The 22,772-nt window shown below is 55.9% G+C and overlaps 1 protein-coding gene across 7 annotated transcripts in view; it reads left to right on the top strand.

The window, feature by feature from the left end:
* The window catches only part of LOC138759111 (serine/threonine-protein kinase A-Raf-like), a 65,702-nt gene that overhangs the window by 8,123 nt on the left and 34,807 nt on the right, over positions 1-22,772 (top strand). For 4 of the 7 annotated variants that reach the window (XM_069929043.1, XM_069929042.1, XM_069929045.1 and 1 more), the window contains exons 4-14: positions 4,209-4,312; positions 5,928-6,030; positions 6,624-6,769; positions 8,532-8,606; positions 9,236-9,368; positions 12,256-12,283; positions 13,352-13,485; positions 14,040-14,157; positions 14,437-14,521; positions 15,065-15,241; positions 16,786-16,832. In XM_069929043.1, coding sequence (XP_069785144.1) covers positions 4,209-4,312; positions 5,928-6,030; positions 6,624-6,769; positions 8,532-8,606; positions 9,236-9,368; positions 12,256-12,283; positions 13,352-13,485; positions 14,040-14,157; positions 14,437-14,521; positions 15,065-15,241; positions 16,786-16,832 — 1,150 coding nt within the window. Of the gene's footprint in view, positions 1-62; positions 161-4,179; positions 4,313-5,927; positions 6,031-6,623; positions 6,770-8,531; positions 8,607-9,235; positions 9,369-12,255; positions 12,284-13,351; positions 13,486-14,039; positions 14,158-14,436; positions 14,522-15,064; positions 15,242-16,785; positions 16,833-22,772 lie in introns of those variants that run through there. The other 3 variants (XM_069929047.1, XM_069929046.1, XM_069929048.1) reach the window with 3 other exon arrangements.

The raw sequence follows: 22,772 nt of genomic DNA, 5'->3' as shown, positions 1-22,772 counted from the left end.
GCAGTTCAGTGCTCCATGAATGCTGAGCCTCTGTCGGTATGAATGTAATTGGGAAAACCAAAAATGCTGAAAATTCTGTCAAGTGACTTAATGACAGGACGCTGACAGGATGTCAGGGCAGGGTATCGCAAAGGGAAACCTGGAATATTCGTCAATTACAGTAAGGAAATATACATTTTTGTTGTTGAAAGGTAACGGCCCTTTAAAATCTAAGCTAATCCTCTAAAAAGGTCGGGTTGCCTTGAAGAGAGTGCTCTCCGGAGCTTTGAAGTATTGCGGTTTGCATTCTGCCCAAACGGGACAGCTTTTAGTCAGTCTCCTGACTTCTTCCAGAGAGTAAGGAAGGTTGTTAGCCCTTATGTAGTGGAAGACTCCTGGGTGGCACAGTCTGCTATGGATCTCTTTTAGCCCCTCCATCTGAGCACCAGCAGCAGATCGTGACAATGCGTCAGAGGGATCATTTAACCTGCCCGATCTGTACTGGATCTCATAATTATAAGTTGAGAGTTTTATTCACCAATGTGCCATCTTATCGTTCTTGATTTTACTTTTGTGTTCAGCACTGAACATGTAGGCTACAGATTTCTGATCAGTGACAAGAGTAAGTTTTCTGCTGGCTAGAAAGTGTCTCCAGTAGCGAACAGCTTCAATAATAGCCTGGGCTTCTTTTTCAATGGCAGGATGTTTAAGTTCAGGTCTGTGCGGGAGAAGAATGCCACAGGTCTGCTCTTTTGATTAAGAGTTCCTGGCAAGGCACAAATTGAGGCATCAGTTTCCACTTGGAATGGGACATCCTCGTCAATGGACAAGAGTGCAGATTTGGCAATATCAGCTTTAATTCTCTTGAAAGCCTTCAAGGCCGTTGGAGAGAGAGGAAAAGATTTAGTGTCAAACAGAGCGTGTGCCTTCGTAGCGTAGTCCCGAACCTATTTGCAGTAGTAGAAAAAGAATCCCATACACCTTTTAAGGGCTTTTGCTGAGTCTGGGGATGGTAACTTCTTAAGGGGGGGCATTCTTTCTGGGTTGGGGAGGATTTCGCCCTTGCGGACAATGTAGCCCAGAATGGGTAGTTCTGTCGCGTTGAACACACATTTGCTCTCGTTAAATGTAAGGTTGAGTTCTTTAGCTGTTGCTAAAAATTTCTTTACGTTGTTATCGTGCTCAGCCTGTGTTTTCCCACAGATAGTGACAATATCCAGATAGGAAACATACCCTGTAACTCATATGTCCTAACAATTTCCCTCTGAAACACTGACACACCATTAGTGACTCCAAAAGTTATCCTTTTAAACTGGTATAACCCCCCCCCAATCAGCCTCAAAGGCTGTATAGGGTCGTTCCTCTTTTTTAATGGGGATTTGGTGATAAGCTGCTTTGAGGTCGATAGTACAGTACACTTTGTATTGTGCTATCTGATTAATCATTTCATTGATATGTGGCAGGGGGTAGGCATCCAGGTTAGTGTAACGGTTGATTGTCTGGCTGTCGTCAATAGCCAGTCATTTCTTACTGTGATTTTTCACAACTACCACCTGGGCTCACCACGGACTCTTACTGGGTTCAATTACTCCCTCTTTAAGCAATCTCTGGGTCTCAGCTTTGATAAACTCACAATCTCTTTGCTGTAAGAACGGCTCTTAGTGGCAATCGGTCGATACTCGGGGATCAATCACTGAAAAGGGAGAGAGCTTGGATCTTTAATGTGGACAGACCGCAATAACTGTGGTAAGTGTGGGTAGTGGCCCACCAAAATTTAACACTACACTATTCATCTGAGATTGAATATTTAACCCCAGTACCACAGGGGTGCAGAGCTCCGGCATAATAAAGAGCCACACATCAGCCAGGCAATGTCCCTGCAAATTTAAAGTAACTTTACACTTGTCCTGTACAGTTTTTATAAGTTCACTACAAGCCATCGCTATCTTTCGGTTCGCTGGATATCTCCGCAAATTTAAGGCTCTGGCAACTTTCTCGTGGATGTAGCTGTCAGCACTCCCCGAGTCTATTAGATAATCAAGAGTCTCACCATTCACCTCCCCCTTCATAGTCGACCGTTTCAGTCCATAACATCCCCCAAGCTTTGGAGTCAATTGAGCTATTGCAGGGGATCTCACCTCGCCGTCACTTGAAGTCAATGCAGCCTGCTCGTCTGAAGATTTCCCCCTTTTCACAGTTGTCTTCCATTCCTGGAGCTCCAGGACGCATCTTCTTGGTGCTTTTCTTCTTCTTGTCAGTGGGAGTACTTTTCGCTTTAAATGCTTGAGCGAAGTGGCCAAGTTTCCCACAATAGCTGCAGGTAGCAAATCGAGCTGGGCACTTCTGTCTGGGGTGCCAGCTCTTACCACAGAAGTAGCATTTTTCAGGAGTTCGTCTTTTTCTTTCCTTCGGGGTTCCAGCACTCCTGGATGTTTCCTTTTCGGTTTCTAGCATTTCATTGGACCGCATGGCACTTCTCAGTGTTTTGGCTAGAGTAACTGCCCGGTCGTAGGTTAAAGGTTCCGTCTCCAGCAGCCTCTGTCAGATGTAACTGGAGTCAATTCTGTTGACTAAAGCATCCAGCTTTAAGGAATTGCAGTGTTGTTGCACATTGACTGCCCTGACATCACATTCGTTTGCCTGCGAGTCGAGGGCCAATGCATAGGCAGCATCACTTTCCCTGGGTTTCTGGCGTCTAGCCAGCAACTGGTGTTGAGCAAGCACCACATTCCGTGGCGCCGCATAGTAATCAGTCAGACGTTCCTGGGCTATAGCCAGAGTGGTAGCTCCTTGCGTTACGGTGAAAGGGACCTCACTCAGCAGAGAGTTCAGGATGCCCCACGATATCGCCTCATCAACCACATTGTTTTGAGCCATGTAGTAATTGAAACAAGCAATTCAGTGGTTGAAAATTTCTCTGGCCCTCGGGGCAGACGGGTCGATTATCAGCCGCTCTGGCTTGAGGGCTGCATCCATTTCTGCTAATAAAATTGAAGTGCCAGTTGATGAAGTAGATAAAGACGATGCGGTCAAACAATAATCAAGGCTTTTATTAGCAGAAACTCATGGTACAATAATGAAAGACAATAGATGCATATACAGTTATATCCAAGGGGAGTGTCCTTAACAGTAGAGATAATGCACAGCCAATGTTAGTACAGCAAGGCTTGCCAGAGGGGAGACAGGCAGCTTGGCAGACATTCACCACAGAGAGGGAGTGTGGGGGAAAGGGAGTGCGGGGAGGAGGAAGTGCGGGGGAGGAGAAAGTGCGGGGAGATAGGGAGTGCAAGGGGAGGAGGGAGTGCAAGGGGAGGAGGGAGTGCGAGGGGAGAGGGAGTGCGAGGGGAGAGGGAGTGCAGGGGAAGAGGGAGCGCAGGGAGAGAGGGATTGCGAGGGGAGGAGGGAGTGGGGAGAGACGAAGTGCGGTGCAGAGAGAGAGATTGGGGGTAAGGGAGTGGGGGTGAAGGGGAGTGGGGAAGAGGGGGGAGCAGGAGGGAGAGGGGGGAGCAGGAGGGAGAGGGGGGAGCAGGAGGGAAAGGGGGAGCGCAGGGAGGGGGAGCTTGGAGGAAGGGATTTGGGAGGGGGAGTGCAGGGAGAGGGAGTGAGAGAGACGGAAGGAGGGTGGGAGAGAGAAAGACGGGGTTGTGATAGACAGAGATGGAGGAGTCAATGGGGCAGCAGGGGGATGGGATGATGTGAAAGGGAAGTGGGGGAATGAGTAGAGGGAGAAAAATGGAGGGAGGAGACGAGGGGGAAGGTGGTGATCAAAGAGTGGTGGGGGCGGTGCATGTGGGAAATGTGGAAGGTGTGAAGGAAGGGAGGGAGTGGGAGGTGGGAAGGGGAGTAAGCAGCAGCGAAAGGAAGGGAGGAAGGAAAGGAGGAATGCGGTGGAGGGAGGGGAGGAGCAGGGGATGAGGGATAGAGGGAGTGGTCAGGGCGAGCGAGGAAGAGGAGGGGACTAGGAGGAGGGGAAGGTGGGAAGGGATGGGGTGGTGGTGGGGTGAGGAGTGAGGTCGAAGGAGGAGGAGAGGGTGGAAATGGGAGGGAGGGAAGGGGCATGGGGTGGAAAGAGGGGAGGGTGGAAAGGAGAGGGAGGGAAGGGGCAAGGGGTGGAAGGAGGGGAGGAGCAGGGGATGAGGGAAGGGAGGAAAGGGGTGAGAGGGATGAGGAAGTGAGGGGAAGACTGATTGTGGTGTGCAGGGACCTGACCTGCACTGTGACGTCCACAGGTCCATGTGCGGCCAGGGATGACGGTGTACGACAGCCTGGACAAAGCGCTGAAGGTGCGGGGCCTGTCACAGAAGTGCTGTGCAGTCTACAGGTTCATTGACGGGTGAGGAGCAGGCATGTCTCAGTGGGAGATTTTGGAGAGATGTATTTGTCAGCAAGAAGTGGCTGCAAGGGTTATTGGAGACTGAAGTAGGGTGTGTGTGTGTGTGTCATACAGAGGGACGTGGTTTATGTCATACAGAAGGATTATCTGTGCGGAATGTGCATATAGTGGGTAAGTGTGTGGGGGAGTGTGTTCTACAGAGGGACAGTGTGTGTGTGAGGTACAGAGGGACGGTGTGTGAGAAGTGTGTGTCATACAGATGGACGATGTGTGGGGAATGTGCATCTTACAGAGGGACTACGTGGGGTGTGTGTCGTACAGAGGGACTGTGTGTGGGTGTGTGTGTCATACAGAAGGACGGTGTGTGAGGACTATGTGTCGTCCAGGGGGATAGTCTGTATGTTGTACAGAGGGAGGGTGTGTGGGTAGTGTGTTTTACAGAGGGACGGTATGTGGGGAGTTGTGACGAACAGAGGGACGGTGTTTGGGGAGTGTGTGTCATACAGAAGGATGGTATGTAGGGAGTGTATCATACAGAGGGTTGATGTGTGTTGTACTGAGGGACAGTGTGTGTGTCGTTGTGAAGGACTGTGTGTGGGGTGTGTGTGTGTCATACAGAGGGACAATGTGTGAGGAATGTGTGTCGTCCAGAGGGATGGTCTGTGTATTGTATAGAGGGAGGGTGTGTGGTAGTGTGTTTTACAAAGGGACAGTATGTGGGGAGTGTGTGATGAACAGAGGGACGGTGTTTGGGGGGGTGTGTGTCATACAGAGGGATGGTACGTGGGATGTGTGTCATACAGAGGGATGTGTGTTGTACTGAGGGACAGTGTGTGGGCAGTGTGTATCGTACAGAGGGATGGTGTGTTGGGAGTGTGTTATACAGAGGGAGGGTGTGTGGGGAGTGTGTGTTGTACAGATGGATGGTATGTTGGAAGTGTGTGTCATTCAGGTGGACGGTGTGTGGTTTGTATGTTGTACAGAGGGATGGTGTGTGGAGAGTGTGTGTCGTCAGAGGGATGGTGTGTGGAGAGTCTGTCGTACAGAGGGATGATGTGGGTGTACTACAGAAGGACAGTGTGTGAGGAATGTTTGTCGTAGAGAGGGACGGTGTGTGGTGTGTGTGTGTGTTGTACAGAGGGATGGTGTGTGTGGAGTGTGTATCGTACAGAGGGAGCATGTGTGGGGTGTGTGTTGTACAGAGGGACAGAGTGTAGGCAGTGTGTATCGTATAGAGGAACGGGGTATAGGGAGTGTGTGTCGTACAGACTGATGTTGTGTGGGGAGTGTGTATCGTACAGAGGAATGGTGTGTGGGGAGTGTTGTACAGAGGGACGGTGTGCAGGAAATGTGTATCGAGTGAGTGCTAGTGCATGATGTCTTTGTGTGTCATACAGAGGGACGATGTGTGGTGAGTGTGTGTCGTACGGATGGACAATATCTGGGGAGTGTGTTGTACAGAGGGAAGGTGTGTGTGTTGTACTGAGTGACGGTGTGTAGGGCTTACAGTGGGATGGTGCATTGGGTCAGTAGTATTGAGGGGGTGCAGTGTACAGCAGGGCCTGTGGTGTATGTGTTACTGACCATTCCTCCCTTCCCCCCCCCCCATTGCCAGACACAAGAAGCTGACCCATTGGTACACAGACATCGCTCCCTTAGTGGGTGAGGAGCTGATGGTGGAGGTGTTGGATGAGGTGCCACTGTCCATGCACAACTTTGTAAGTTCTTCTCTTCCCACCTTTCCCCTTACCCCACCCTTCCTTCTTCCCCCTCATTTCTCTCTGGTTTCCTCTTGCTTTTTCCCCTCTTCCCCATTTCTCCCCATTTTCTCTCCCTCTCCAACCCTGTCTCCCCCTCCCACCCTCTCCTACCCTCACCTGTCTGTCCTTCCCTCTCTCCCTCTCCCTGTCTCCACTTCTCCCCTCCAAACCTCTCCACCCTCACTCCGTATTTTCTCTCTCCCTCTTTGATCCTCTTTCTCCCCTTCACCCCTCGCTCTATCCTCCCCTCTCCCTCCCACTCTCTCTCTCACTCTCGTCCCCCTCCCACCCTCTATCTCTCCCTCCCTCCCTCTCCCACTGTCTTGTCTTCTCCCTTTCCCACCCTCAATCACCCTCACCCATCTCTTCCTCTCTCTCTTTCTACCTTCACCCTCACTCTCTCCTCCCACCCTCTTCCCCTTTCACTCTCTCCCTCACTGATACTCAACCCCTCTCCCACTCTCTCTCTCTTTCTCTCTCCCTCCCACTCTCTCTTTCTCCTCCATCCTATAACAGAACTCACTCACTGACAGTGCTCTCCCTCCGGACAGGTGCGCAAGACCTTCTTCAACCTGGCCTTCTGCGACTTTTGCCTGAAGTTCCTGTTCCAGGGCTTCCGCTGCCAAACCTGTGGCCACAAGTTTCACGAGCACTGCAGCAGCAAGGTTCCCACCGTGTGTCTGGACCTGGGCAAATAGTGAGTGTCCAGGGAGCATGGGAGGAGGGAAATGGGGGAGAGAGAATGGGGGAGAAAGAGAGAGGGGGTAAAGGAGAAGGAGGAAGAGAGGGGGTAGAGAGATGGAGAGAGAGGCGGTGATGGTGGGGGGGGGGGTGAGAGATTGGAGGAGGATGGGCATTGGATAAGGCTCAAGAGAGAAGTGCCCTTGAGTTGAGGATCAGGATGTTGCAGGATAGGTGCAGGCAGGGGTTAGGGGGGGAGTTGGAGGATGGATGCAGGTGGGGGGTGGGGGTGTTAGAGGATGGGTGCGTTAGAGGATGGGTGCAGGCGGGGGTTGAGGGGAAGTTGGAGGATGGATGCAGGTGAGGGTGTTGGAGGATGGGTGCAGGCGGGTTTAGGGGGAGTTGGAGGATGGGTGCAGGTGGGGGTTGGGAGGAGTTGAAGGATGGGTGCAGGTGGGGGTTGGGGGAAATGCAAGATGGGTGCAGGCAGGGGTGGGGGGAGTTGGAGGATGGGTGCAGGTCAGGTTGGGAGTTGGAGGATGGGTGCAGGCAGGGGTTAGGGGGAATTTGAGGATGGGTGCAGACGGGGGTTGGAGGGAGCTGGAGGATGGGTGCAGGCAGGGGTAGGGGTGTGGGAGGATGGGTGCAGGCGGGGGTTAGGGGGAATTTGAGGATGGGTGCAGACGGGGGTTGGAGGGAGCTGGAGGATGGGTGCAGGCAGGGGTAGGGGTGTGGGAGGATGGGTGCAGGCGGGGGTTAGGGGGAATTTGAGGATGGGTGCAGACGGGGGTTGGAGGGAGTTGGAGGATGGGCGCAGGCAGGGGTTGGAGGATGGGCGCAGGCAGGGGTTGGAGGATGGGTGCAGGTGGGGGTTAGGGGAGTTGGAGGATGGGTGCAAGCGGGGTAGGGGTGTGGGAGGATGGGTGCAGGCGGGGTTTAGGGGGAGTTGGAGGATGGGTGCAGGCGGGGGTTGGAGGGAGTTGGAGGATGGGTGCAGGCGGGGGTTGGAGGGAGTTGGAGGATGGGTGCAGGTGGGGGTTAGGGGAGTTGGAGAATGGGTGCAGGCGGGGTAGGGGTGTGGGAGGATGGGAGCAGGCTTGGGTGGTGGTGTTGGAGAATGGATACAGGCGGAGCTGGGGTGTTGGAGGATGGGTGCAGGCGGTAGGGTGTAATTGAGAATGAGTGCAGGCAGGGGAGGTGGGATTTGGAGGATGGGTGCAGGTAGGGAGGGGTTGTTTGAGGACGGGTGCAGACAGGGGTGATGGGTGTTAGAGAATGGGTAAAGGCAGGGGTGGGGGTGTTGGAGGTATGGTGCAGCTGGGGGTGGGGAAGCTTGAGGGTGGGTGCAATCAGTGTGAGGGGTTGGAGGATGGGTGCAGGCAGGGTGGTGATATTTGAGGATGGGTTAAGGTGGGGATGGGGGTTTGAAGAATGGGTGCAGGTGGGGTGGGGTTGGCGTTTGAGGATGTGTGCAGGCTGAGGATGGGTGCAGGCGGGGCTGGGTGTTGGAGGATGGGTGCAGGCTGGCATGGTGGGTTGTTGGAGGATGGGTGCAGATGGGAGTCATGGGGAGTTGGAGGATGGGTGCAGGCAGGGCTGGGTGGTGTTGGAGGATGGGTACAGATGGTGGTGGGGGTTGTTGGAGGATGGGTGTGGGGGATGTTGGAGGATGGGTACAAGTGGGGATGAGGGGTGTTGGAGGATGGTGGGGGGTTTGGTCCTGTCTTGCTACAACATTTCCCCAATATTTATCACTGGAATCGTACCTTTGGATATAGCCCTACCTCTCCAGGACTGTATGATGAGCCGTCTTTTTCACCAATTCCTCCCGATGTCCACACACCACAGCCCAGGTGAGTGCCCCTCTGTTCATCCCATTCCTCATCTCTCCCTCCCCTCACTCTCCATCTCTATCCCCTGCCTCTCCCCACACCTCTCTCCCTCACCTCTGATGTTCCCCCACAGTTTGATGAAAGGCCCCTGAAACGTTGGTTCTGTATCTTTACCTTTGCTATATAAAGGCACTGTTTAACCTGCTGAGTTTTTTCAGCATTTGTGTGTTTTCTCTCTCCCCACCTCTCTCTCCTCCTCCCTCTCACCCTCTCACCACCCATCCCCTCTCTTTCTATTGTCTCCCACATCTCTAACCCCTCTCTCCCCACTCACTCCTCCCTCTCCACTCATACCTCTCTCCCCCTCTTCCCTCCTGCCCTCTACTCTCCCTCCCCTCTCTATCAACCCTCTCCATTCTCACCTTCCTCTCACTCTCGTTCCCTTTCTCACCCCCTCTCTCCTCCTTTGCCTCTATCTCTCCCTCACCCTCCCCCCTTCTCTCCCCCTCTCTCCCCCCTTCTCTCCCCAATCCTCCAGCTCTCTCCTTCCCTTTCCCCCTCTCTCCCCTATTCTCTCTATCCCACTACATGGCCTGAATGTTCATCCTCCCCCTCTCTCTCTCTCTCACTCTCTCGCCCTCCCCTCACAGCAGGCTGGCACCTCCTACCTTCGCCTTCCCACCCCCCCTCTCCGATGGACAGCTACAACGCGAGCGATCGACGTCCACCCCAAACGTCCACATGTCAGGCACGGTAACCCCTGTTAACCCCGGAGCCATCGAGGTGAGTGAGGTCCGGGAGTGGAATGGGACTATAGGGTAAGGACTCTGGTTTCTAGGACCTTTCTCCCCTGGAGGCTGAGTGGGGGGTGGGGGGTGGGGGGGGGATTGGTGATGGGTGAATGTTATCGAGGTCTGATCATCCTGATCTCTCAGCTCAGCTGAGGTCACCATTTCCACCGTCCCTCTCAATAAATGTATTTCGGGCAGAGACTGATCAGTTATGGAGAGAAGGCCGGGCAGGGTGGGTGAGTGAAAACATTGCAGAAATGATGGAGGAACTCAGCCAGCCTCACAATGTCTATGACAGGTAAAGATATATTACTGACGTTTTGGGCCTGAGCCCTTCCTCAAGGTAGAAACAAAAAAAAGGATAAAGACGATGCTGCCGGATCTGTGGAGACAGAGCATTCCTGTGGGGTCCAACCGCCCAGTTCGACTGCCGTCAGCTTTAAATGCCCATTTAAGGAGCTGTCGATGTTTTATTTAAAATCCTGCGACCACGGGGTCTGGGCCCAAGAAGGTTGCACTTTTGATTAGCAGTGTTGCAGACTCTGGGGCAGCAGAGGACTGGCACAGGGCACCAAAAATGGGGAGAACACCCCCCCCCCCCACATCTGAGAAGAAGCAGAGATGACCCACGGGATGGTGAATATGGCGGTGGAGCAGTGAGGGGGTCTGCGACTGAAGGAACCGCACATGCAGCGGTGATTTGAGGCAAAGAACCCACACAGGCTGTGGGCGACTGTGATCAAGGGGCTCACAACGGGCTGTAGGCTGCTGGAGACCGGCTCAAAACTAGCTGAAAGGGTGCCAAGGGCACTGAAGGTCAAGGGTTGCCGGATCTGGAGCTCTGGCTGCCAGTGGTTTGGACTGGGCTCCATGTAGTTGTGGGAGCACTGGAGGCGAATTCACAGACACTCGGTGATTCCGGGGGAACCCTCTTTTGCTTCACTTTCACTGACTAGGCCCCTTTCAAGTGGCCTGAACACTCCAGTGTAACGCCACATAATCTCCCCCTTTAGAAGCACCTCCAAGATGCCGATGCCAATCCTCCTCAGGGAGGGATAATCGGCAGAGTGCTGGGATCTGCCGAGGCACCTGAATGTGCAGCCACTGTAAGCGGCTGCCTGGGGGACTGGCTGATGAACCTATCAGCCGGTGACCCAATTCCCCACTGTCTGAGAGCCTTCCTTCCCGCTGCCTGACAGCCGCCTCCCCGCCCTGCTGCCTGACAGTCCCTACCCCACTGGGGATGGGCGGTCGGCGGGGGCCATGAAGGCATGGGGCTGGAGGAGGAGTCTGCAAGTCAAAATTCCCTCCTGCTGCTGCCCTCAAGGTGGAGGGTCCACCTGAAAGGGCCCACTGTGAGAGGCACTTCATGAAAAATCTGTGTCTTACAGCAGGCACAAGGTGATTTTGTGTAATAGGACACTGCTTTTATTATATTGGATTGAATCTTGAAAGAAAGGGGAAAGAATGGGAGGGGTGGAGTCCACACTACAGCCAAAAGGTGTTAATTGGCTCTTGAGAAGAGGGAAAAGGGAAAAGAGAGAGAGATGGGGTTTAAAGGAAACCGGAGAACTCAATTTTGATCCTGCTACAAGGAATCTGAGGGCAGCGGGGAAGAAGCCGCCCTTGTGCCACTGAGTGCTTGTCTTCAGGCTCCTGTACCTTTCCCGATGGTAGCAGAGTGAAGAAGGCATGGCCTGGGGTGGTGTTGGGGGGGGGGGGGGGGGGGTGTGGTCTTTGAGGATAGAGCCTGCTTTTTGAAGACACTGCCTCATGTCTGTCCTTGATGGAATGAAGTCTGGTGTCTGTGATGTTGCAGACCGTTAACAACCTTCTGGAGTTTGTTCTTGTCCTGAGAGTTGGTACATCCATACCAGCCAGCCAGAATGCTCTCCATGGTACACCTGTAGAAGTTTATGGGAGTTTTCGGTGACGGACTAAATCTCTTCAGACACCTCACAAAGTATAACTCCTGGCGAGTTTTCTTTGTGATTGCATCAACGTTGAGGCTCCAGGACAGATCCTCAGAGATGTTGTGCATTGGGTCGTGTTCCCCTGACTTTCTCCTGAAGTCCATAATATGCTCCTTGATTTTGCTGAGCTGAGCGCGAGTTTGTTGTTACACCATTCAATGAACTGATCTACCTCCCTCCTGTACACTTCCTCATTGTCGTTCGTGATTCTATCAATAATTGTCGTGTCATTGGCAAACTCATAGATGGTATTAGCCTCCATTTCTGTCCGTCCAACGTACATATCTCGTCGTCTCTTAAACAATCCTGTTGCCCTTCCCTCCACCTCTGATGCTGGCTGTGCATTCCTACACCCACTGCTCTCTGAGTGAAGAACTTACCTCTTCCATCCCCCACCACCTACATACTGGCACTCCAGAGAAACAATGCGGTTGTCAGGGTCTTGAATAATCCCCACGCCCAGTTAAATAATGCTGTTGTCGGGCTCCTGAATATTCCCCACCCAAAGTGAAAATATGCTGTTATCAGACTCATCAATACTCCCCATCCCGTGAAACGGTGCTGTTATCAGGCTCCTGAATGATCCCCACATCAGTGAAATGGTGCTGTTGTCAAACTCCTGAATAACACCTACCCCAGTGAAACGGTGCTGTAATCAACCTTCTGAATGAACCCCGCCCTCATGAAACAATGCTACTCTCTGCCCCTCTCTGCGTCGTGACCAACCTTCGATGAGAAGAGTGCCTCTGGGAGGTGATGGGATGAGCATGCAGGGTTCAGGACAGGTAGGGGAGGGGGAGAATCAGCTGGTATTTGGGGGGTTAGGGGAGAGGAATAGTGGGTTATGGGGTGTAGGTGCAAGGTGGCAGAGAGCCATTCTGACAGATTTCATCTTAATTTCTGCAGGATGCCTTGAAATCTCAGGCTGGCTCTGGTGAGTCTATCTCTCCTTCCTTCTCCCTCTCCTTCCTTCTCCCTCTCTATTCTCCTCCTCTCTCCCTCCCCCCCCCTCAGCAGCCTTCCCCTCCCACCAGCCTCCCCCCCCCCCTCTCCCACTGGCAACTCCCTCCCTTCCCCTCCCACCAGCCTCTCCCTCCCCTTCTCTCCCATCAACCTCTCCCTCCTCCCCTCCCACCAGCCTCTCCTCCTTTCACTCCCCCCACCAGCCTCACCCTCCTTCCCTCCGCCATCAGCCTCTCCCTCTCTCCCTCCCCTCCCCTCTCTCCTTTGCCTCCATTTTCACCTTCGTCCCCCTAACTTCTTGTCTCACTCTCTCTCTAGGTCTCCTCCCTCCCCTCTCTTTCTCTCCCTCTCCATCCCACTCAGTCACCCCTCCTCTTCCCATCTTATCCCCCACCAGTTTATCTCACCCCCCGCACCAGAATTTGACCTCTGGAATGCGGAGGGAGGGGTTTGCTTGGGGATTTGGAAGGAGGAAGGGAGCAGGGAGAGGAGCAGAGGGGGATGAGTGGGAGCAGGTGTGGGTTTCGGGGGGAGGGGCTAGGTTTGGAGGAGCTGGATTTACGTCAGGAGGTGAAAGTCGCTAGGCTTTGGCAAATGGGAGGGGAGAGGAAGATTGGGGGGAGAGGTTTCCGGGAAGTGGAAGGGAATGGATTTGAAGGGGGAAGAGTGAGAGAGTGAAGAGGAAGAGAGAGAGAGAAGGGGGTGACGAGAGAGAGAGAGAGTGGAGGAGACAGAGGGGGAAGAAAGAGGAAGGGGGAAAAGAGAGTGAGAGGGAGAAGAGGGGGAGGGGGATAGAGAGGGGGAGAGAAAGATTGGGGAGAGAGGATTTCAGGGAGGGGAATGATGGATGGTTTCCTGGGAGAGTGAGGGGAGGGTTTGGAAAAAGATGGAGAGTCTGGGACTGGGGGAGGGGGCCAGGGTCTGGGGAGGGAGAAAGGCCTGGGAGATGGAGGGGAGGATATGGGATGAGGGGAGGGTCTCACACTGGCCAGGGACTGACCCCTTCTCCCCCCCCCCACCCCACTCCACTCCCCCACAGGGCCCCACTCGCTCAGTCCAGCCTCCCTGGATGTACATCCTCAGCCGGGGGTCCGGGAGAGGAAGACTCTCACACAGGAGGACAGGAGCCCCCCAGCCAGGGGGCCAGGGTCCCGGGAGTTCCATCCTCTCCAGGTAAGGCCTTGGGAGGGGATATAAACCTCCAGGGCAGGGGGGGAATTAACTAACCCTCCCTCACCTCCCCTCCCCTACCCTCCCCTCCCCTCCCCTCCACCCTCTCTCCCTCCACCCCTTTCTCTCTCCCTCCACCTTTCTCACACTCCCCTTTCCTTCCCTCCCCCACCCTGTTGCCCCTTCCTCACATCCCTCCTTCATTCTGCCTCCCTCAATCACCCTGCTTCACTCCCTTGGCCCCTTATCCCCTTTTCTCCCTCCACCATTTCAAATTTCGCCCCCCTTTCCTCCTTCATCCCACATCTCCTGGGGTCTGTGGGGTTGAGGACTGTGGCCATCAGGGAGTGGGGGTGAGCTCAGTGGGGAGGAGGTTGAATGGGGGTGGGTGGGTGTGAGGAGGTGGGATTCTGGATGTGAGCGAGGTTGGGGTTGGGTGGTGGGTGAGAGGTTGTAGGGGTGAGCGGGGATGGGGTTGGGTAGGTGAGGAGAGGTGGGGGTGAGCGGGTTGAGGGGATGAGGGACGGGGTCATCCCGTGATCGTCTCTGTGTTACAGAGGGTGAGGGCTCACCGAGACTCCAGCATCTACTGGGAGATCCCCAACAGTGAGATCAACATCCAGAAGAGGATCGGATCTGGATCCTTCGGCACCGTCTACAAAGCCAAATGGCACGGTGGGGTCCTCTGTTCTTTCCCCCTCTCCTCCCCCCCTTATCTCTCTTCCCCCTCCACTCATTCCCGCTACCCTCCCCCTCCCCCTCACCCCTCTCTCCACCCTCTCTCCACACTTTCTCTCCCCCTCCTCCCCATTTCTTCCCTCCTCCCTCTCCTTTCTTCCCTCTCACCCCATCTCCCACACCCTTCTCTCTCCATCCTCTCACTCCCACCATCTCTCTCTCTCTCTCCACCCTCGCTGCTGGACATGTGACCTCTGACCTACGTTCTTCTCCCAGGAGACGTGGCCATAAAGATTCTGAAGGTGATCTGTGCCACCCCCGAGCAGTTTCACGCGTTCAAAAATGAAGTCCAAGTGCTGAGGTAGGAATGGAGGAACGTGGTCATCACTCCGGCCCTCTGGAGAGGGGGGAATAAAGGGTGTGAGTGAGAGAAAGAGAGAGTGTGTGTGTGTATGCGTGTGCGAGATTGAGCGTGAGTGTGAAAATTTGTGTGAGAGTATACATAAGGGTGTGTGAGAGTGCATGTGGGTGACGGGAGTGTGGATGACAGGAGTGTGTGTGGGTGACAGGAGTGTGTGGGTGACAGGAGTGTGTGTGTGGGTGACAGGAGTGTGTGTGTGGGTGACAGGAGTGTGTGTGTGGGTGACAGGAGTGTGTGTGTGGGTGACAGGAGTGTGTGTGTGGGTGACAGGAGTGTGTGTGTGGGTGACAGGAGCATGTGTGTGGGTGACAGGAATGTGTGTGGGAGACTGCGGTCTGTGTGTGGGTGACAGGAGCGTGTGGGTGACGGGAATGTGTGTGGGTGACGGGAGCGTGCGCATGATGGGTATGTGCGGGGAGTTTGAAGCTGTGTTGTGAGCACCATCAACTCTGACCCCTTCCACCTGCCTCCCTCCCACCCCAGAAAGACCCGGCACGTAAACATCCTGCTGTTCATGGGCTTCATGTCGAAACCCCGCATGGCCATCGTCACACAGTGGTGTGAGGGCAGCAGCCTGTACCGACATATCCACGTCCTAGAGACCCGCTTTGACACCCTGCAGCTCATCGACGTGGCTCGGCAGACAGCACAGGGCATGGAGTGAGTCTGTCTGGGAGCAAGGCATAGGAAGGGGATGTGGGGGAAAGGAGGCGGGGAGAGAAGGGGATGGGGAGAGAGGTGGGACAGGGGAGAGCGGGGATGGGGAGGTGGGGTCGGGTAGGGGGAATGGGGAGAGAGGGAGGATGGGGGATGTGGAGGGGCGGGGAGAGGAGAATGGGGAATGGAGGGACAGGGTAAGAGATGGGGAAGAAGGGGAGGGGGAGAGCGACAGTGAGGGGGATGGGGAGGGGATGGGGAGAGGAGGAGGGGAAGAGTGGGATGGGGAGTTGGGGAAAGGGTGACAGAGAGGAGTGGAGGGGTATGGGGTTGGAGAGAGGGGGACAGGGAGAGAGGGGAACAGAGAGGTGGGACGGGGAGAGATGGGGACGGAGAGAGAGGGACCTGGGGAGAGGGGGGTAGCGGGACAGAGGGAGGGAGGGATGGGGAGAGGGGGACAAGGTGAGAGTGGGAGGGCGATGGAAGAGAGGGGGAATGGGGATAGAGGGACCTTGGTGAGAGAGGGGGACAGGGAGAGGGACCTGGGGTAGGGGGTAATGGGGTGGGAGAGGGGGAGAGCAACAGGGAGGGGGGATGGAAAGAGAGTGGAACGGGAAGAGTGGGGTTGGCGGGAGAGGGGAGGGGGAGCGGGGATGGGGAAAGGGGGAGAGAGGGAGGAGGGTGGAGGAAGACGAGGTAGGGACAGGGAGAGAGGGGGGTGATGAGGGGTGGGGAACAGGGTGAGAGTGGGAGAGAAGGTGGAGGATGATGGGAAGGGGTTCCTGGGGTAGAGTGAGGGGCGGGGGTGAGAGGAGGAGGGAGGGTGGGAGGGGGAGAGTGACGGGGGATGGAGAGAGAGGGGGGACCCGGAGAGGGGGATGGGGAGATGGGGAACGGGGGAAAGTGGGGGCAGGGAGTGAGGAGACGGGGAGAGGGGGATGGAAGAGAGGGAACAGGGAAGTGGGGATGGGGAAAGAGGTGGGACAGGGGAGAGAGGGGGATGAGGGGAGAGATGGGGGGACAGGGAGAGATGGTCCAGGGAGAGGGGGACAGGGTTAGAGTGAGGGATGGGGGAGTGGGAGACAGGGCGGTCAGGGAGAGATGGGGGAATGAGGGGGGGTCAGGGAGAGAAGGAGAATGGGAGAGAAGGGGGATTGGGAGGGGGACGGGGAGTGCGGGGACATGTTAAGGGAGTACGGGAGTGTGGGCGGGATGGGAAAAGAGGGAGGGGGAGAGCGACAGTGAGAGAGGGATAGGGGGACGGGGTGTAGGGGACGGAAAGAGGGAGACGGGGAGAGATGGGGATGGGGAAGAGAGGGGATGGGGAGAGGGGGGTTAGGGGAAAGTGGGGATGGGGAGACGGGGATTAGGGGAAAATGGGGATGGGGACGGAAGGAGAGAGGGGGATGGGGAGAAAAGGGCACGGGTGGAGAGTGGGGACGTGGGAGAGAGCAGGACGGGTGAAAGGGGGCGGGTGAGGGGGAGAGAGGAGTGGGGGGGGGATGGTGATGGAACACCTTTTAACCTTGCCTTTCCTCATCTTCCAGTTATCTTCACGCCAAGAACATCATCCACAGGGACCTGAAGTCCAACAGTATCTTGTGTCTGGTGGCGACCTGGCCCCCTTCACCCACCCACCCAAAACTCCCAGTACCCGATGTTTCTCTTCTCCCTACCCATGAACTCCCTGTTCCCATACATATCTCCTCTCCCCACCCCAACTCCCTGTACCCAGATGTCTCTCCTCTCCTCACCCCCAACTCACTGTACCCAGACGCCTCTCCTCTCCCCTCAATCCTTGTACCCAGACACCCCTCCTCTCTCCCCCCATTCCTTGTACTCAGAGGCCTCACCTCTCGCCACACCCCCATTCCCTGTAATAAGACATCACTCCTCTCTCCCCAATCCCTGTATCCAGACATCTCTCCTCACTCCACCCAACAACTCCCTGTACAGACATCTCACCTCGCCCCAACCCACAACTCCCTGTACCCAGACATCTCTCCTCACCCAACACCCCCCAACTCCCTGTACCCAGATATCTTACTCAGACATCTTACCTTTCCCACAACCCCACTCCCTGTACCCAGACATGTCTCCTCTCCCCACCCCACTCCCTGTACTGACATCACTCCTCTCCCAACCCCCCAAATCCTTGTACCCAGACGTCTCACCTTCCCCCAACCAACAACCACCTGTACCCAGACATCTCTCCTCACTCCACCCAACAACTCCCTGTACACAGACATCTCACCTCTCCCCAACCTCTACTCCCTGTACCCAGAAGTCTCACCTCGCCCAAACCCACAACTCCCTGTACCCAGACATCTCTCCTCTCCCAACGCTGCCAACTCCCTGTACCCAGACGTCTCTCCTCTCCCCATCCCCAACTTCCTGTACCGATGTCTCTCTTCTCACCACCCCCAACTCCCTGTACCTAGACACCTCACCTCTCCCCAACCACAACTCCCTGTACCCAGACATCTCTCCTCACCCAACACCCCCCAACTCCCTGTACACAGACATCTCACTTTTCCCACACCCCCCACTCCCTGTACCCAGACGTCTCCTCTACACCCCCACTCCCTGTACTGACATCACTCCTCTCCCAACCCCCCCAACTCCCTGTACCCAGACGTCTCACCTCATCCCAACCCACAACTCCCTGTACCCAGACATCTCTCCTCACCCAAAACCCCCCAACTCCCTGTACCCAGACGTTACACCTTTCCCGAGACCTCCAACTCCCTGTGTTCAGACATCCCAATTCTAACTCCCAGCACCAAAGGGGGTGGGGGGGAGAAGAGAGGCGTGTGGGTAGAGGGAGTCGGGGGTGAGGAGAGGCGTCTGGGTACAGGGAGATGCGGTTGGGGAGAGGAGAGAAGTCTGGGGACAGGGAGTTAGGGAGTTGGGAGAGGATAGATGTCTGGATACAGGGACTGGGGGCCGTGGGGAGAAGAGAGACGTCTGTGTACTGGGAGGGGAAAGGAGGGGCGTCTGGATACAGGAAGTTGAGGGTTGGGTGAGGAGAGATGTCTGGGTACAGGGAGTTGGGTGTGTGGGGAATGGTGAGGCATCTGGGTACAGGGAGTTGGGGTTGGAGAGAGGAGAAATGTCTTGGTACAGGGAGTTGGGGGAGAGAAGAGACATCTGGGTACAGGGAGTGGGGGGAGAGATGAGAGGCGTGTGGGTACAGGGAGTCGGGGGAGAGGAGAGGCGTCTGGGTACAGTTGGGAGTGGGTAGAAGAGAGATGTCTGGATACAGGGAGTGGGGGGAAGAGGAGAGATGTCTTGGTACAGGGAGTGGGGGGGCGTGAGGTGAGGTGTCTGGGTTCAGGGAGTTGGGGAGGTTGGGTAAGGGGATATGTCTGGGTACAGGGAGTGGGGGGGAGAGGAGACACGTCTGGGTACAGTGAGTTGGGGGGCGTGGCGAGAGGAGAGATGTCTGGGTACTGGGGGTTTGGGGTGTGGAGAGGAGAGGCGACTGGGGACAGGGAGTTGGGGGGCGTGAGGAGAGGAGAGATGTCTGGGTACAGGGAGTTGGAAGTGGGGAGATGAGAGAGACATCTGGGTACAGGGAGTTGTGGGGTGGGGAGAGGAGAGATGTCTGAGAACAGGGAGTTGGAGGGTGGGAAGTGGAGAGGCGTCTGAGTACAGGGAGTTGGGAGTGGGGAGAAGAGAGATGTCTGGGTACAGGGAGTGGCGGGGCATGGGGTGAGGTGAGGAGTCGGGGTACAGGGAGTTGGGAGTGGGGAGAGGAGATGTCTCCGTGCAGGGAGTTGGGGGGTTTGGAGAGGAGAGATGTCTGGGTACAGGGAGTGGGGGGGAGAGGAGACATGTCGGTACAGGGTACAGGGAGTGGGGGCTTGGGGAGAGGACAGGCGTCTGGGTACAGGGAGGGGGTTTGGGAGAGGAGAGTCATCTGGGTACAGGGAGTGGAGGGGAGGAGTGACGCCTGGGTGCAGGGAGTTGGGGGTGTTGGGGAGAGGGAGATGTCTGGGTACAAGGGGTTTGGGGTGGAGAGAGGAGAGGCTTCGGTAAAGGGAGTTGGGGTTGGGGAGATGAGAGAGACATCTGGGTACAGGGATTTGTGGGGTGGGGAGAGGAGAGATGTTTGGGAACAGGGAATTGGGGGCGTGGGGAGAGGAGGGATGTCTGGGAACAGGGAGTTGGGAGTGGGGAGAAGAGAGACGTCTTGGGACAGGGAGATGCGGTTGGGTAGAGGAGAGATTTCTGGGTACAGGGAGCTGGGGGAGATAGATGTCGGTACAGGGAGTAGGGGGTAGTTTTTTTTTTTTTTTTTTTTTTAAATTTTTTATTTTTCACACCATAAATCACAATAGCCATGATATACACTTTTTCTTTTCCACACATTTACAGTGTCTTTTTCTCCCTCCCCCCTCCCTCCTCCCAAGCCACCCCCCCATCCCTCCCCCCTCTCATCCATTTTAGTTATACAATCTAGGTTGCATTAATTCAGTTAGACAATGTTGTCATTCAACAAAAATACACCAGAAATTCTACTGAGTTGAGTAGGGGGTAGTTGAGGGGCGTCTGGGTAGACGGAGTTGGCGTCTGGGTAGATAGAGTTGGCGTCTGGGTAGACGGAGTTGGCGTCTGTTTACAGGCAGTGGGGGCATGGCCCTGTACCCAGACGTGTTTCCTCTCCCCCCCACTCCCTGTACCCAGATACCTCTCCTTTCCCAACCTCACCAACTCCCTGTACCCAGTCGCCCCTCCTCTACCCCCTACTCCCTGTACCAAGACATCTCTACTCTCCCCCAACACCCTGTACCCAGAAATCTCTCCTCTCCCAACACCCCCAACTCCCTGCTCCCAGATGCCACTCCTCTCCCCGCACTCGCTGTACCCAGATGCCTCTCCCCTCCCCACCCCCAACTCCCTGTACCCAGACATCTCTCCTCCTCACTCCCCCCAACTCCCTGTACCCAGACGTGTCACCTCTGCCCCCCACTCCCTGTATCCAGACATCTCTCCTTTCCCAACCACAACTCCCTGTACCCAGACGACCCTCCTCTCCCAACACCCCCAACTCCCTGCACCCAGACGCCACTCCTCTCCCCCACTCCCTGTACCCAGATGCCTCTCCTCCCCACGCCCACACTCCCTATACCCAGACATGTTTCCTCTCACCCCCACTCCCTGTACCCAGACATCTCTCCTCTCCCAACCCCCCCAACTCACTGTGCGCAGACGCCTCACCTCATCCCATGCCCCCTACTCCCTGTACCCAGGGAGTGGGGGCGAGAGAGAACATGTCGGTACAGGGAGTGGGGGCGTGGGGATAGGAGAGATGTCTGGGTACAGGGAGTGGGTGGGAGAGGAGACATGTCTGGGAACAGGGAGTGGGGGGTGGGGAGAGGAGAGGCATCTAGGAACAGGGAGTGGGGGGAGAGGAGTGACGTCTGGGTGCAGGGAGTTGGGGGTGTTGGGGAGAAGAGAGATGTCTGGGTACAGGGGCTTTGGGGTGGGGAGAGGAGAGGTGTCTGGGTACAGGAAGTTGGGAGGCGTGGGGAGAGGAGAGATTTCTGGGTAGAGGGTTTGGGGTGGGGAGAGGAGAAGCGTCTGGGTACAGGGAGTTGGGGTTGGGGAGATGAGAGACATCTGGGTACAGGGAGTTGGGGGAGAGGAGAGATGTCTTGGTACAGGGAATAGGGTGGAGTGGAGGGGCGTCTGGGTACAGGGAGTTGGGGGCGTGGGGGAGAGGAGGGGCGTCTGGGTACAAGTAGTGTGGGTGTGGCCCTCTACCCACACGCCCCTCCTCTCTCCACCCACTCCCTGTACCCAGATGTCTCTCCTCTCCACCAACTCCCTGTACACAGACATCTCTCCTCTCCCAACCCCCTAACTCCCTGTTCCCAGACGTCTCTCCTCTCCCCAACCGCATCTCCCTGTACCGTCTCTCTTCTCCCCACTCCCAACTACCTGTTCCCAGACATCTCTCCTCTCCCCACGCCCCCAATTCCCTGTTCCCAGACATCTCTCCTCTCCCCTCCCCACAACTCCCTATACCCAGATGTCTCTCTCATCTCCCCAACCCCGTCCCTGTAACCAGACATCGCTCTTCTCTCCACTCCCAACTCCCTGTACCCAGACGCATCTCCTCACCCCTCACTCCCTCTACCTTGGTACAGGGAGTTGGAGTTCGGGAGAGGAGAGATGTCTGATTACAGGGAGTTGGGGGGCTTGGGAGAGCAGAGATGTCTGGGTACAGGGAGTTGGGAGTGGGGAGATGAGAGAGACATCTGGGTACAGGGAGTTGTGGGGTGGGGAGAGGAGAGATGTCTGAGAACGGAGTTGGAAGGTGGGAAGAGGAGAGGCGTCTGAGTACAGGGAGTTTGGAGTGGGGAGAAGAGAGATGTCTGGGTACAGGGAGTGGCAGGGAGAGGAGAATGTCTTGGTACAGGGAGTGGGGGGGCGTGGGGTGAGGTGAAGAGTCTGGGTACAGGGAGTTAGAAGTGGGGAGAGGAGATGTCTCCGTGCAGGGAGATGGGGGGTTGGGAGAGGAGAGATGTCTGGGTACAGGGCGTGGGGGGGAGAGGAGACATGTTGGTACAGGGAGTGGGGGCGTGGGGAGAGGAGTGGCGTCTGGGTACAGGGAGCTAGGGGGGTTGGGAGAGGAGAGTCATCTGGGTACAGGGAGTGGAGGAGAGGAGTGACGTCTGGGTGCAGTGAGTTGGGGAGAGGAGAGATGTCTGGGTACAGGGGGTTTGCGGTGGGGAGAGGAGAGGCGTCTGAGTACAGGAAGTTGGGAAGCGTGGGGAGAGGAGAGATGTCTGGGTACAAGGTGTTTGGGGTGGGGAGAGGAGAGGCTTCGGTACAGGGAGTTGGGGTTGGGGATATGAGAGAGACATCTGGGTACATGGAGTGGGGTGGGGAGAGGAGAGATGTTTGGGAATAGGGAATTGGGGGCGTGGGGAGAGGAGAGATGTCTGTGAACAGGGTGTTGGTAGTGGGAAGAAGAGAGACGTCTTGGTACAGGGAGATGCGGTTGGGTAGAGGAGAGATTTCTGGGTACAGGGAGTTGGGGGAGAGGAGAGATGTCTTGGTACAGATAGTAGGGGGGAGTGGAGGGGCATCTGGGTAGATGGAGTTGGGGGCGTGGGGAGAAGAGAGGCGTCTGTGTACAGGGAGTGGGGGCGTGGCCCTGTATCCATACGTGTCTCCTCTCCCCCCCACTCTCTGTACCCAGACATCTCTCCCAACCTCACCAACTCCCTGTACCCAGTCGCCCCTCCTCTCCCCCCTACTCCCTGTACCAAGACATCTCTACTCTCCCCCAACACCCTGTACGCAGACATATCTCCTCTCCCAACACCCCCAACTCCCTGCTCCCAGATACCACTCCTCTCCCCGCACTCGCTGTACCCAGATGCCTCTCCTCTCCCCACCTCCAACTCTCTATACCCAGACATCTCCTCACTCCCCCAACTCCCTGTACCCAGACGTGTCACCTCTGCCCCCCACTCCCTGTATCCAGATATCTCTCCTTTCCCAAACTCCCCAACTCCCT

The sequence above is a fragment of the Narcine bancroftii genome, chromosome 3 (assembly GCF_036971445.1).
Source record: "Narcine bancroftii isolate sNarBan1 chromosome 3, sNarBan1.hap1, whole genome shotgun sequence".
Taxonomy (NCBI): Eukaryota; Metazoa; Chordata; class Chondrichthyes; order Torpediniformes; family Narcinidae; genus Narcine; species Narcine bancroftii.
The sequence above is the reverse complement of the archived record's forward strand: the minus strand, read 5'-3'. Positions and strand labels throughout refer to the sequence as shown.